General features: G+C 38.6%; 3 protein-coding genes across 3 annotated transcripts; all 3 read right to left on the bottom strand.

The window, feature by feature from the left end:
- Positions 1–427: 427 nt before the first annotated feature.
- Positions 428–1,714, bottom strand: LOC118277725 (cyclin-dependent kinase 11B-like). Its single transcript, XM_035596633.2, has one exon. The coding sequence runs from the start codon at positions 1,712–1,714 to the stop codon at positions 428–430; it is 1,287 nt and encodes a 428-aa protein (XP_035452526.2).
- Positions 1,715–5,521: 3,807 nt separating this feature from the next.
- Positions 5,522–9,001, bottom strand: LOC126911184 (cyclin-dependent kinase 11B-like). The gene is made up of 2 exons (XM_050696597.1): positions 7,966–9,001; positions 5,522–5,683 (listed from the first exon to the last, which is right to left on the bottom strand). Exons 1-2 carry the CDS (start codon positions 8,999–9,001, stop codon positions 5,538–5,540), a joined length of 1,182 nt encoding a protein of 393 aa, XP_050552554.1. The 3' UTR covers positions 5,522–5,537.
- Positions 9,002–13,048: 4,047 nt separating this feature from the next.
- On the bottom strand, positions 13,049–13,513 carry LOC126911183 (cyclin-dependent kinase 11B-like). The gene has a single exon (XM_050696596.1). The coding sequence runs from the start codon at positions 13,511–13,513 to the stop codon at positions 13,049–13,051; it is 465 nt and encodes a 154-aa protein (XP_050552553.1).
- Positions 13,514–15,128: the final 1,615 nt, after the last annotated feature.

Genomic DNA, 15,128 nt, shown 5'->3' with positions numbered 1-15,128 from the left:
TGAAATTGTCCACAGAAGCCATGATTAATAAAAAATATCCAACAATCTCTTCACTTTTCGAAGGTACAAAAAGATGAACTTAAGTGAGAGGTTACACTGTTTTAAGAGGTATTGCTTGACACCTCTCGGGTCAGAGCCGGAGTACTGCTTGACGTACTCTTACCCCAGCAATATCAGGAACATGGCCGGCTCCATCGCTGTCTTAACCTCACATTGATTGTTATAAAATGTTTTTGACTCGGTGTTATAAAGAAACGAATATTTGTAAAATATTCATGACAAAATTGTTAGCCCTGAAAAGGGCTTTTTTGTGTGCATCGTCAGACAACGATGCAAGGGACTTACTTGTCGGCAGCGGTGGCCTTCTTGCCCTTGGCGATTGACGATTTCGCACTAACGAGAAGAGAACGTGCGTAACGAGAATTCATTATTCCGTCGTGTCGTCATCGGTGTTCAGAATGCTGCCATCGGAAGAACTTGCGTTAGAGGTGAGATCCTCTTCCGAGTCAGTGCTGTAGTAACTCTCGTCGTACCACGTGTCGGAGCCATAGTACTTCCCGTGGTCTTCGGTGTCAGAGCCGCAGTACTGCTCGTGGTCTTCCGCGTCAGAGCCGGAGTCCTCTAACCACAGCGAAGACATGAACATGGCCGGCTCTATTGCCGCCGGCTCCTCGTTAAAGTAAGGGTGCAGCAATGCTTCAGTTGCTGTCACCCGTTTTGATGGATCATACGTTAACAATTCAACCAGCAAAGAAAACCCATTATCCGAGAGTAGGTCCTGGTTTATCTTTTTGCGCAATCCGCCCGATGGAAATTCGTCGAATATTATTTCACTAACTAATGGCAATGCGCTGTAGCCGGGCCAAACTGTGTCTGAAGGTGTCCCCAAAACCTCGTACATTATTTTTAGCTGATTGAACTGAGAGGTCCCGGGCAGCAGTGGCTGTAAAGTAATCAGCTCACCAAATATGCAACCGACACTCCACATGTCTATGGGAGTGCCGTATGTCTTGGTGTCTAGCAGCAATTCTGGCGCACAGTACCATAGTGTTGCTACATCTGGCGAATATTGCTTATCAGGGCGTTCGTATTCTCTGGCCAAGCCAAAATCTGCCACCTTCAGTATACCATCCTCTGTTAGTAAAATGTTGGAGGTTTTGAGGTCCCGGTGAAATACACTGCTGTCGTGTAGATATTGAACGGCGGTTAGCAGCTGAATCATAATACACTTAACGTGTTCAGGGCCAAACGTAAGTCGGTTGTTGCGCATTGTCTGCATTAAATTCTTAACCTCGTGAGGTACGTACTCCATTACTACGAATACCTCGTCGCTTCTGGGGCCCACCGCAACCTCGTGTCCAGTGATAATGTTTATATGCTCCAACTTCATCAATAGGTCGATCTCTCTCTGCACGGCGATGGAGAATCCTGTCGTCCCATTATTTGTTTTTAAATGTTTGAGGGCAACTATGTCGCCGGTTTTCTTGTCGCTCCCTCTGTATACGACTCCGTATGTGCCTTCTTTGACTTTATTGAGAAATTGAAACTCCTCAAACGATCTACAGTTCTGTAAATCTAAGTGAAACTGAGCAACCTCGGTTTCTGGTTTATCTTCTTGATTTGTTGACTCGTTTTCCAAATTCTTGTTGGTATGGTTGTTGTATCCAACTATGGCGGTCTGTTCCAGACCACTTTCGTCTTGATGGTAAGACATGTCTAATAAGGAATCAGCACTATGTACTTCTTCCAAAATGTTGAAAATGTTTACGGAATTCATGATTCACGATTAACGTTCACCAATCACTTCTTTATCACAATAGGTAGTCACTGTCTGCAGTCGAAACTGTAAGTGTGCACGTACTTGAAAAATCCTCCCTTTTATAGTCCGCAGGCCCACAAGGTTTCTATTGTTTAAGCCGATTTTGACCAATATTAGATAAGGATTTTATAACAATAGGTGATAAGCAAATAACGGGAAATAAATCTATCGAACGTGGTAGCTATGACCCTTTGTAAAGATATATTTATTTTTCCACGAAAACAATACAAAGACACTTTTTTGCAGGTAGTTTATAATAATTGTTTTACAATTTTGACGAGATAACGAGGTTCCTTACTGCAGTTTCTTTAATATTAGAATTAATTTTGCGTGATTTCGCCGTTGACTTGTACCAATTCATACATTTGTCTTTACGAATGCATGATTTTGTTTATATCCTCTTTTAAAAAGATTTCATTATATACAAGTCATTCATATCACGCCATTTTCACTCGTCAAACCTTAAAGCTTTGTCACCAATCTTATAATGCATTTATTTCTTCCACAAAGTGCCAATTACTTGAGATTATCAACCTTTCCTTTGGTATGCAAACTCGGTTCATCGCAGCGTGGCGTAAGAAAATACAATGTTCCTTCGAGAATACGTTGATTATAATTTTAATTGGTTATTAAAGCGGGGCATGTGCTTTCGTTAAATATTTATAGACCTGTTATAGCTTCAGTTCTTTGCGCAGTCGAGGTAACTGAGCATTTTATTTAGATTAACTGATGTAATTCTCCTTTAGGAATACTTGTTTCAATTGTTGCACGAAATGAACGGTTGTAGATCTGGTACCCATGTCGTGTTTTGTTTTTTGATGTTCTATATTATTGCAGATAGATGTTCTAAGTTCTAAGTTCTAAATGCGGCTATTAAACAAAGAGTGTAGTCGCGCTTGACGTAATTTGCAATTAATAAACAGTATGGAGATCACTCATATGACTTAAATGAAACCACAAGTATTACTAGTCCACAAAGTATAGTACAACTATATATTACAACGAAATTCGGGTAATATTAAGTTGTATTATGTTTGCTAAGAGGTTGTCTAGGAATGATACGGATATGCGGTGTGGCTGTTGCAATAATGTATTTGTAGAGAGTGTTCAAATTAGCAAAGAAAAATGCAAAGTTAACCTACTCGGCCTATTTCGCTCATATTTCTTATACTGATAGCCAAGATGATAACAAATATGTGTTCCCCATACGGCATAAAATTAGTAACATCACCTACAGTCATTACATTTTACAAAAGTTCATTTACTTATTGCTAGCACCGTTATCATTTTGATCTTAGAAAATCAGAACAAATAGAAAACAACGGTTAAGAAGTCAGTTAAAAATAAAGCTGCACGGTGCAGACTTCATTTTAAGTTCACTATTTTCTATTCCAAAATTTCCAAGTAAACTACTGAACTTCGGGCCTCAGTCCCACAATGTTCTGAAATCATAAATATGCAGTTTGAAGAAGACATGACGTCATCTGTTTGTATTTACATACAAATTGACATCTATCAAGAGCAAGTACTGAATCACTCGACCAGTATTTGACTTAGGGATAAAATGTTCGCAAAATACGGTATTTTTCGAGTTATTGTCTTGTATGCTTGTATTAAATTGTTGCATTTGTAATTTTTTTCTTTAATTATCTTTGGCGAGATCCAAGATTAGTAGAAAATAAGCAAATAATGTCGAACTGTGGAACATCCCAGTAAAACATTGTAAGAAAGTGGAAGGCAGACACGGAGGACATTACTGGAGGAAACTGTTTCAGACATACGTCGATATATTGGAGTGTTATGCTATGCATAACGTTTGTTATCAGGCATTTGTGAGTTAGATTGATGCATTAATATTTTTTGAATGTAGTTTTGATCTGTTTAACCTATAAAACATTTCGTTACAAAACTTGGTGACCTACATAAAAAATGACAAATAATTTCATTTTATGTTCATACACTCTCATGATATTGTTTTAAAAAGTATTTCGAGTATCCTTTAGTGAATACTTACATTGTTTTATTCTGAGAAAAATATTATCGCTAAGTTATCTCAAACATACTTTCCTTTGTTGCAGAAAATGCAGAAACGTTTGTAGGAGTATTTTTATTTCTCTGGGTTTTAAAGAATATTTGTTGGTAAACAAACTTGATCCAACAATACGAGAAGTTTTACATCGCCGTGCAAAGTTTGCGGGACACTTGCATATTTATATTGCAAACAAAATTCTGGTTGTTATTTGCCTATTATTTGTTCAATATTCACTAGATGTGTAGTAAAAATATTGGACCAAAAATACTCCCTTGTGGAACTCCATAAAGAATATTTTTTTTGCTAATGCGTTAGACATACTACGATATTATCAGGAAATAATTGATTAAGATTAGTTACAAAAAAGTGGTACCGTAGAATCGCATTTCTAAGAATTCAGGCCTATTCAATATTTTATCGCTTACAACAGGCGAGATAGTGGTCAAAGGCCTACAATTAGCAATAACAATTATAAGGTGACTACGTGACATATCTATGACTTTGTGTCGATTTTAAACGATAAAGCTTATCTAATATTATTGTTATTGACTAGGGTGCTGTAGTAGGATTGTTTCGACTTTCGACAACGAATAACAATGGTCGAAGACGTTATAATAACCGGACTAACGGCTCAACATACTCTCCACGACACAGAGGACTCTTTAACACTCAATAGGCCGTGACAGTCCACTGTATGTAATGATTGTAATATGTCGTCTAAAAAATTTAAAGCATATTTGCCAAGCTAATGATCGTTCATCTTCAAAATAAGTCCTATGTAAGAGTAGACTGTGTCTACATTAAATCAATTAATTATATATTTAAAAATTTACAGCATTGTATAATAGTTTGACATGTAGATAGCTCTTGAGAGAGAGCGAAGCTTTTTGACTTGTCGCTACCGTCGCACCTGAGGACGTTGTTCTACGTACGTGCGTAGGTCACGTAGGCCACATAGGATACGATGACGTAGCTCACGTAGCGCCTGAACCTGCCGCCTGGAATGTGCGCGTCGCCTCCTTGGCTGAATTTCCTACACTAACCATTGTATGAAAATAAAAACATCCAAACAAATTCAACAAAAATTTTCTTTAAATATTACATTAATGGAAATAGTGGACAAAGATGTGCAGTCAATACAACAGTATTGACTGCACATCTTTGTTCAGAGGCAACAGCCTCTGAACAGACTGCTGAAAACTCTGGAACGCCGGATGGAAGGGAGATGAAGCATACTTCAGGTTTCTTAATTTTCTATTTAATTTCACTTCGTTGCCTTTTGTTTTGTGATTATTTTGTTGTCTCAGTAATTTGTTTTTGTATATTTTTTATTTATTTCCTTTGCTGTCTTTTTAAAACTACTTTTGTTGTTACGTGATCATTATAATACAGTTATCTGCGTAACGAGGAATCAAAAGTTTTTTAATATTCTATTGATATTTTGAAATTGTTCACAGAAGCCATGATTAATAAAAAATATCCAACAATCTTTTCACTTTTCGAAGGTACCAAAAGATGAACTTAAGTGAGAGGTTACACTGTTTTAAGAGCTATTGCTTGACACCTCTCGGGTCAGAGCCGGAGTACTGCTTGACGTACTCTTACCCCAGCAATATCAGGAACATGGCCGGCTCCATCGCTGTCTTAACCTCACATTGATTGTTATAAAATGTTTTTGACTCGGTGTTATAAAGAAACGAATATTTGTAAAATATTCATGACAAAATTGTTAGCCCTGAAAAGGGCTTTTTTGTGTGCATCGTCAGACGACGATGCAAGGGACTTACTTGTCGGCAGCGGTGGCCTTCTTGCCCTTGGCGATTGACGATTTCGCCATCTTCGCAGGTGGTCCCGGAGCTGCCGCGGACAACGCCTTTCTCTCAGCACCGGCCGCAGAGGCGTTAGGCTTTGTCGATGCGCCTAGGAATACTTCATTGCTTCTGGAGACGACAGTAATCTCGTGCCCTGTGATAATGTCGACGTGCCCACCTTCGTCAGTAGTACGAGCTCTCTCTCGTTTCTCGCGGGTTGTTTCATACCATTTTTGCCCTGAGGGCATAACATGCGTAACGAGAATTCATTATTCCATCGTGTCGTCATCGGTGTTCAGATTGCTGCTAACGGAAGAATTTGCGTCAGAGGTGAGATCCTCTTCCGACTCAGTGCTGTAGTAACTCTCGTCGTACCACGTGTCAGAGCCATAGTACTTCCCGTGGTCTTCCGTGTCAGAGCCGCTGTACTGCTCGTGGTCTTCCGCGTCAGAGCCGGAGTCTTCTAACCACAGCGAAGACATGAACATGGCCGGCTCTATTGCCGCCGGCTCCTCGTTAAAGTAAGGGTGCAGCAATGCTTCAGTTGCTGTCGCCCGTTTTGATGGATCGTAAGTCAACATTTCAACCAGCAAAGAAAATCCATTATCCGAGAGTAGGTCCTGGTTTATTTTCTTGCGCAACCCGCCCGATGGATATTCGTCGAATATTATTTCGCTAACTAATGGCAGTGCGCTATAGTCAGGCCAAACCGTGTCTGAAGGTGTCCCCAGAACCTCGTACATTATTTTTAACTGATTAATTTCAGATGTCCCAGGAAACAGCGGCTGCAAATTCATCAGCTCAGCGAATATGCACCCGACACTCCACATGTCTATAGGAGTGCCGTATGTTTTGCTGCGTAGCAGCAATTCGGGCGCACGGTACCAGCGCGTTACCACAACCGGTGTATATTGCTGATTTGATATCCCCATATCATAATCTCGAGCCCACCCAAAATCTGCCACCTTCAGTATACCATCTTCGGTAAGTAGAATATTGGACAGTTTAAATATACTGCTGTGGTGGAGATATTGGATGGCGGTCAGCAATTGGATTATTTACACTGCACTTTACGTGTTCGGGGCCAAACGTCTGTTGTTACGCATTGTGTGCATTAAGCTGTTAATTTCGTTTGGCACATATTCCATAACTAGGAATACCTCGTCACTTCTGGAGCCCACCGCGATCTCGTGTCCTGTGACAATATTGATGTGCTCCATCTCCATCAGTAGGTCGAGCTCTCTCTGCGCGGCGATGGAGAATCCTGTCGTCTCGTTAATTTTTTTGAAATGTTTTAGGGCAACAATGTCGCCTGTTTTCTTGTCGCTTCCTCTGTAAACGACTCCAAATGTTCCTTCGTTAACTCTATCGAGAAATTGGAACTCCTCAATCGATCTACAGTTCTGTAAATCTAGATGCACTTCTTCCAATATGTTAAAAATGTTCTCAGAATTCATGGTTCACGGTTAACGTTCACCAATCACTTCTTGATCACAATAGGTAGTCACTGTGTGCAGTCGAAACTGTAAGTGTGCCCGTACTTGAAAAATCCTCCCTTATATAGTTCGCAGGCCCTATGCATTTCTATTGTTCCCTAAATCAATTTAGACCAATATTTGTCTCGTTTTCAGATAAGGATTTTAATAACAATAGGTGATAAGCAAATAATAGAAAATAATTCTTTACACTTTTTAAAGATAATACATTTATTTTCCCACGCATCCGAATAGATAGAGAACACAATGAGGTAGTTTTACCTAATGGTTAAATTCAATACTTTTGTGTGATTTTAAAAACAATAATTAATTTTCTTAGCTTTAGTGAGACAAAGGGACGGTACTACCCGATTGTTCATTAAAGCTTCGGAGGATATGTTTAAGACTCTGCACTGAAAAGTACGGAGCGTATATACAAGTCTTATGTATAAACAAATCTTACTGATTTGTTTTAAGAGTACCTTTTTCTATCCTTTTTTTTTCTTTTAGCTTTATTGTAGTCTTAAACGAAAGAAATGCTTAAATTGTAAAATGTTTATTTATTTCATATAGATTCATTTAATTAGTTTACATCATTAATAATACATAAGAAACATTACATATTAATGTACTTGTTATTCACTGGAACTAATTCTCAATTGTAATTTCATTAGGTCGGTAACGAAACTTTTAACACCTTCAGTGTAGTCAATTGCTACCATTCGGTGATTCTCCTGCGTTTTTGCTGATTCTTTTCGTTAAAAACCGAGGGCTGGTTCATCAGATAGCCCCATCCGTGTCAGGGACTGAGCTGCAGCTGCGGGGTGTCCTCCGACTTGGCGGGCCACGTCGGCATCATGTCCGGTTCGATCGCCACTGGCTGTTCTTTGAAGTATGGATGATCCAAAGCGGCGGCTGCTGTCATTCTTTCCACTGGATCATATAACAAAAACTCTTCCAGTAGAGATAGCCCATCTTCAGAAAGTAGATTGTTACGTATCATTTCTCGCCATCGGCCTGTTGGATGATTTTGAAACGTAACATTACCTACAGGTAACTCACTGTAGCCGGGCCAAGTCGTGTCTGTTGGTGTTCCCAAACCCTCGAAGATTCTGTTAATCTGATCGACCTCAGATCGTCCGGGAAACAGAGGCCGTAAAGTAATAAATTCTGCGAATATGCAGCCAATACTCCACATATCGATTGGAGTCGAATATTCGTCTGAAAATAGTAGCAATTCGGGCGCCCGGTACCATAAGGTAACCATACCCGGCGTGTATTGCCGAGGAGGCAATCCATACTCTCGCGCCAACCCGAAGTCTGCCACCTTTAGGACACCTTTATGTGAGAGTAATATGTTACTGGGCTTAAGATCACGATGGAGTATCCAATTCTCGTGAAGATGTTGTAGAGCACATAAGAGCTGTGTCATTAGACACTTGACTTGGCCCGGTGGAAATAATTGACGTTTTTTGCGCATGGCATCCATGTAACTCCTCAAGTCGTGAGGCACGTAGTCCATGACTACGAACACTTCCTCCATATTGTTGCCTAATACTAGTTCCCGCCCGGCGACAATATTTGGATGTTGAATCTTGAGCAATATTTTTAGTTCTCTCAAAGCTGCGACGAAAAATCCTTCATTGCGATTGTCGGTTTTAATTCTTTTGAGAGCAACTATTTCGTCTTTTTTCTTATCCCGAGCTCTGAACACAGCTCCGAAGGCTCCTTCTGCAATCTTGTTCAAATATTGGAACTCGGTCAGAGATCGTCTGCTTTGAAACGCCAGGCGGAATGGAGGTAGCGGTGTAACAGCTTCACGTTTTACTTGATCCGTGCTGCAGTTCTTGTACTGATGATCCATTTTCGCTCTTCTTATAAAATTGTTTTTATATTTAAGTTTAGCGGCGACTTTTAGGCCAGTTTTCTCCCGATGTGTATCGCGTAGTACTTCTCGAGGTGGTGTGCCCGATGGGGAATCGGCACTGGCTCCATTAGATGCGTTGCAAATGTTCACAGAATCCATGATTTTTAACTGGTACTTAGCAATAATCTTCACTTCACAATGTCAACGTCTGCAGTCTAAACTGTATGTGTGGATGCTCTTAAACATCCTCCACATTATATAGGCCTTCCTAATTACTATCCTGATTATTGCATTCTCAAAAATTCTTCAGATTAATTAGTTAATTCGATATAAGTAACCACATAATGACGTAATTAGTAAATTAAAATACATAACAATACTTGATTTTATATCAGTTGTCGTTTGGAAAGCGAGCATTAATTTTAATTATGATGACGAGATCATTAATGAAAACTAGAAAAATACAAGTATTTATTAGGAATGTCTTTATAAAGTATTTTGAGTTTTAATTGTAGTCAACGTCCATTATTTTTTCTTAAAACGAATTGTGATGTGCTGATACAAATTTTGGTCCAAATATCGGATTCAAAATAGAATGCACTAATGAAACGTGTTATATGCAAGGCACAGTCGGCTGGCTTCTATTCTCTTCTAGATAAATGCCTCTCAAACAGCACATTTATTTATTTATTCAAAAAACAATACAAGCTGACAGTAAAAACCAAAACACTTATATGCTAACAATTAATTCGTTTGAGTAAAAAAACATGAGCAATACAAAAATTAAGAAAAAATATATGTCAAGTATATGTCAAGTGGATGTCATACATAATTATACAAACACATAAAATGTCAAAAAATATAAATATCTAATGTCAAATTATATAAGTCCAAAAAATGTCAAAAATGTATACACAATATTACAGAAATGTCAAAGGTTGCCCAAAAACAACAATACATTTTTCCTTAGAGTGTTAATATTATCTACAAATATGTCGGCATCGGGACTACTGTCAAGGTAACTATTAATGAGAGCAATTGCTCTCGCAGTTGGGCTGTTGTTGAATTGACGGTTGCGCCATGTCGGTGGGCACGCGAGAAGTTGATGCCGCCGCCGCCCAACGCCACGCATGTATTGCTGCGGAACATACAAATAAATATGTTCTCTCGCCGATGGGTTATCAATTTTATTATTGATCAACAATAGGTAGTGCATAATGTGCATCAACTTGCGCCTCAGTTGCAGAGTATCCAGTCCGATCATTCCCGATACAAACAAAGAAGGATACAAGAATGGGTAATATCCGTAGACCAATTTATAGACATAACGGCAAAATTTCCTCTGGATTCTTTCAACCATAAGTGTATATAACTTCTCAGGAGGATCCCAGATAACTGCATTGTATTCTAATTTACTGCGCACATATGCATTGTACAGCAGCCTCACAACCCTGACACTACGAAATTGGGAGGAAGTTCGAATGACGAAACCCAGTGCTTTATTTGCATCCTTACATACCTCCTTAATGTGTTCGTGAAAATTGAAACCACTATCTAAGGTTAATCCCAGATCTCGTACTGTTGAGACACGCTCAAGTGACTCATCTGCCAGCTTGTAGGTAGTAATAATAGGCGTACGAGACCTTGAGAATGTGATGACGCTACACTTGGACATGTTAAGTGGCAGCTTATTTCTTACACTCCAATCAAAAACGGCATCAATATCCCGCTGAAATGCCAAACAGTCTTCTGGTCCAGTGACCGGTAAAAACAGCTTTAAATCATCTGCGAACATTAGGCATTTCGCCGCAGTTAGCACCCTGGGCAAGTCGTTAATCATAATTAGGAATTGGGGAGGTCCCAGAGTACTGCCCTGGCTGACGCCTGATCGAGTAAAATACTCTGGTGACTGATAGCCGTTGAGTTTGACAAACTGTCGCCGATCTTTGAGATAGTCCGCCAGAAAACGGAGAAGCTGAGGACCGAATCCGAGAGATGCAAACTTCATTAGAAGTATGTCATTGTCAACTAAATCGAATGCCTTTCTGAAGTCAAAATATGCCGTATCAACCTGAGTGCCAGTGGTCATTTTGGTCTTCAAGTAGTCAGCAAAACATAATATATGGTTGGTTAACGTGGAGCGTGCAGGACGAAACCCATGCTGGGAATTATCTAGTAAACCACTGACTTGTTTGCTAATGGAATTATTTAAAACAGACTCGAAAACTTTCCCGAAAACCGGCAGCACGGCAATGGGTCTAAAATTCGTGACGTCAGTTGATGACCCACTCTTCGGGACAGGGGTGACCCTGGAAACCTTCCAAAGAGTGGGATATACACCATGTTGCAATGACAAATTAAAAACAAACAAGAGAGGCTTCACTAATACGGACAGACAATCCTTCAAGATGAATGCTGGGATAGCATCAGGTCCATAAGCAGACGAAACTTTAAGCCTGCGTACTGCTCGGCGCAATTCTGAGGCATTAATGTGATCTACACTGATCACAGGTAAACAGCCTCTATCAGTTGCACCACGTTCAGCTGCCTCAGGATCTAACTTTGGACAGTCACTATGGAAAACGGAACTAAAATAATCCGCAAACGCATTAACGGCTCCCTGTCCTATCACAACCTTGTCCTCGTATATGAACTCGTTATTTTGGTGTTTATTTTTCCTTTTGTCTTTCACGTATTTCCAAAACTTTGAAGGATCACTACTTATAGTTTCCTCCATTTTATTTATATAATCTTTAAAAGCAATTTCAGTGAGATCCTTGACTTTGGTTCTATAGTATCTAAATAGTTCTTTATTGAATTGAAGGCCATTTTGTTTGTATTTTTTAAGTTAAAATATTTTAGTTTAATATAATACTTAGTTTCCGAAGTATACCACGTTGGATATTCATATTTCGAATTGAGATTTGCGATTTTCTTTTTCGGGACATTATCATGGAAGACGCTGAATAGATTTTTATATAATATGTCTACTGCCACATTAACGTCCCGCTGCAGTATCAATTCAGACCAGTCTATTTTAGCAATACCCATGTACAACTCATAGAGTCAACATTGTGTCAACACCAGAAAACTTAATTCTTTTTTCATATCATGTTTCATAAATTTTGTTTAATTTAGACCAATTACAAGAATGCAAACTGGAGCAACCGTAAAAGTTACCGTCGCACCTGACAACGTTGTTCTGTGCACGTGCGTAGCTCACGTAGGCCACATTGGCTACGATGACGTAGCTCACGTAGCGCCTAAACTTAGAACTTAACACTTTGCCTAAAATTCATTACTTTTAACAGAAATACAAGTAGGTCTATCACGGAGCTGCGGACTACCAAGCGGGCTTACCGTGGCTCCGGCGCAAAAGCAGTAGAAGGAACGGGGTAGTTTTTAGTCAGTAAGAATCTGAAACTCTCCTCTCGCCTTGCCCAAGGCGGAAGAAGTCACTGGATCACTTTCCCTAATTAAAAAAAAGCAGGTCCATCGCTAATTGTTTTCGGTATGTAATTGGTGATATGTGTAATTTTCTCGAATCTCTCAAAATTATTATGTTTCAGAAAATAATAAAATAATAATATCATTACCACTTATTAACTGAAGACCACATTGTACACTATGGATGCATTAAAGTGATTTGATTTGATTTAATTTCAGTATTCATATGGAAATACTAAATGCTATTTAAATAAACTCTTATTATTATTATAAATTGTTGTAAGAAGAAAATAAACAAAGTATAACTATTTTAGAACTACAATTTTATTTATATTTTAAAAACGTATACGTCAAGATTTATATACACACGCATTAAAACAAAGAGATATTTACAAAATGCAACTTGAAAGTACATAAACATATTCATTACCTTACATTAGTTAAATACATACGGTACTTAAAATCTCTATTAAAACATAACATTTTATAAATATATATATATATATATTTTTTTACATACAATTGTCGATCACTATATTTTTTTAATACAATCATACAACTTATTAATTATTTATGACGTCGCGTCATCATCGTTGACTAAGGCATCAACGAAATACCTTGAGTGAGAGGTGAGATCCTCTCCCGTGTCAGTGCCGGAGTACTTCCTTTTACTGATTCAGTGACGAACAGTGGCTGGAACACAATTACTTCAGCAAATATACACCCAACACTCCACATGTCTATGGGAGTGCCGTATGTCTTGGTGTCTAGCAGCAATTCCGGCGCACAGTACCATAGTGTTGCTACATCTGGCGAATATTGCTTATGAGGGCCTTTGTATTCTCTGGCCAAGCCAAAATCTGCCACCTTCAGTATACCATCTTCGGTAAGTATAATATTGGACGGTTTGAGATCACGGTGAAATACACTGCTGTGGTGTAGATATTGAACGGCGGTCAGCAGTTCTATCATTAGGCTCTTAACGTGTTCGGGGCCGAACATTTGTCTGTCGCTACGCATTGTCTGCATTATATAGTACACTTCATGAGGCACGTACTCCATTACTAGGAATACGGTATCTGGTGTTTCTGATTGATTTGTTGATTTTATTTGTGATTTCTTGCCGCCATAAAATAAAACCATACGTTTTATTTTATGGCGGTATGTTTCAGACTATACGTCGCTCTGGAGCCCACCGCAATCTCGTGTCCTGTGACAATGTTGATATGCTTCATTTCCATCAGAAGATCAAGCTTTCTCTGTGCAGCGTTGGAGAAACCTATCCTCTCAATTTTTTTTAATATTTTAGGGTATCTACCTTGCTTGTCGCTTGCTCTGTACACAACACCGTTTGTTTCCTCATCAACCCTATTAATAACTTCACATTTCACAATCCACCTACTGTTTTGTGAAACTATAAAAAAAAACTACGTTAGCAAACACTGTTCAAGTTCAGGATATTCTGATAAACGTACACGTTTTATTTTTCCTTGTCCTTCAGAACATTGTAATTCAATTTTATGTTTACTCTGAATTATTCTACAAAGAGTAGATTTTGGCACATTAAATTCGGCACAAACTTCTTCTCGTGTCTTCCCACTTTCATAAACGGATATTAACTTCAGTTTTTCACGTAATGATAACGATTGTATCTTTCGTTTTGGCATTTTTCAAATAAACATCTGTACGATAATAAAGCGAAACTAAAACTGAAGGTAATTGAAGCTCATAATTTGTTCTTACGTACTTGGAATTAAGCGTTGAATTTGTGGGTAGAATAAAAATAAGTAAACAAACAATGTCATCTCAGTTACAGAGGTTTATGCATATAAAATTTACTCGCTGTCTCAGTTATAGTGGTAACTATGATGATAAATCGAAAGAACAAATCCCAGTTATAGAGGTTTACCTCGTCAAACTAACAGAGGTAATTCAGTGCCAAAGTTTTGGGACCTCAGCATGAGTTCCAATTGTGGAGGTTTTCCACTTATCCAGGTCCCACTTAACCAAGTTTCACTGTATATTATTATTTACAAACTTAAATAAAGGTTATATTTAGTATTAGGAACACGTTATCTGGTGTTTCTGTTTGATCTGTTGATTTTATTTGTGATACCTTGCCGGTATACTTTTGTATATAATATGTTTATGGCGGTATGTTTCAAACTACTGGTCGCATCTAGAGCACACCACAATCTCATACCTTGTGACAATGTTTATATTGTGACTGTTTCTAACCTATCCTAGGGTGGATACATTTTCCTTTTTACCTAAATGAGGAGGGATGTTATTCGGCTTACCCTTTCGTGGGAAATGGGCAAGGAACAGAGCCCCGCCATCCGCTCTGTTCTGTAGAGCTCGTCCAGATACTGGTCACTCTCCCACCGTTTCCGATATTTCACGGGATATTTAATGAATTCCCAATAAATAACATAACTTATTTTATTAACTTGTTCATCATGTTATTTATATTTTCTATCAAAAGCAAGTACAAAGGATAATATGGGAATTCATGAGGAAACGATATACTAAAGGGATGTATTCTTATTTATTTACATTTAATCATGAAATAAGAGGTCAAAGAGAAGGGTGTATGCTACGTGGAAGAATACAGTTACAGATGCACTTGTGTACGTTGACACTTTAAAGTATTGGGATGCCTTTGTTTATATTTTAG

Source organism: Spodoptera frugiperda, chromosome 10 (genome assembly GCF_023101765.2).
Source record: "Spodoptera frugiperda isolate SF20-4 chromosome 10, AGI-APGP_CSIRO_Sfru_2.0, whole genome shotgun sequence".
Taxonomy (NCBI): domain Eukaryota; kingdom Metazoa; phylum Arthropoda; class Insecta; order Lepidoptera; family Noctuidae; genus Spodoptera; species Spodoptera frugiperda.
The sequence above is the reverse complement of the archived record's forward strand: the minus strand, read 5'-3'. Positions and strand labels throughout refer to the sequence as shown.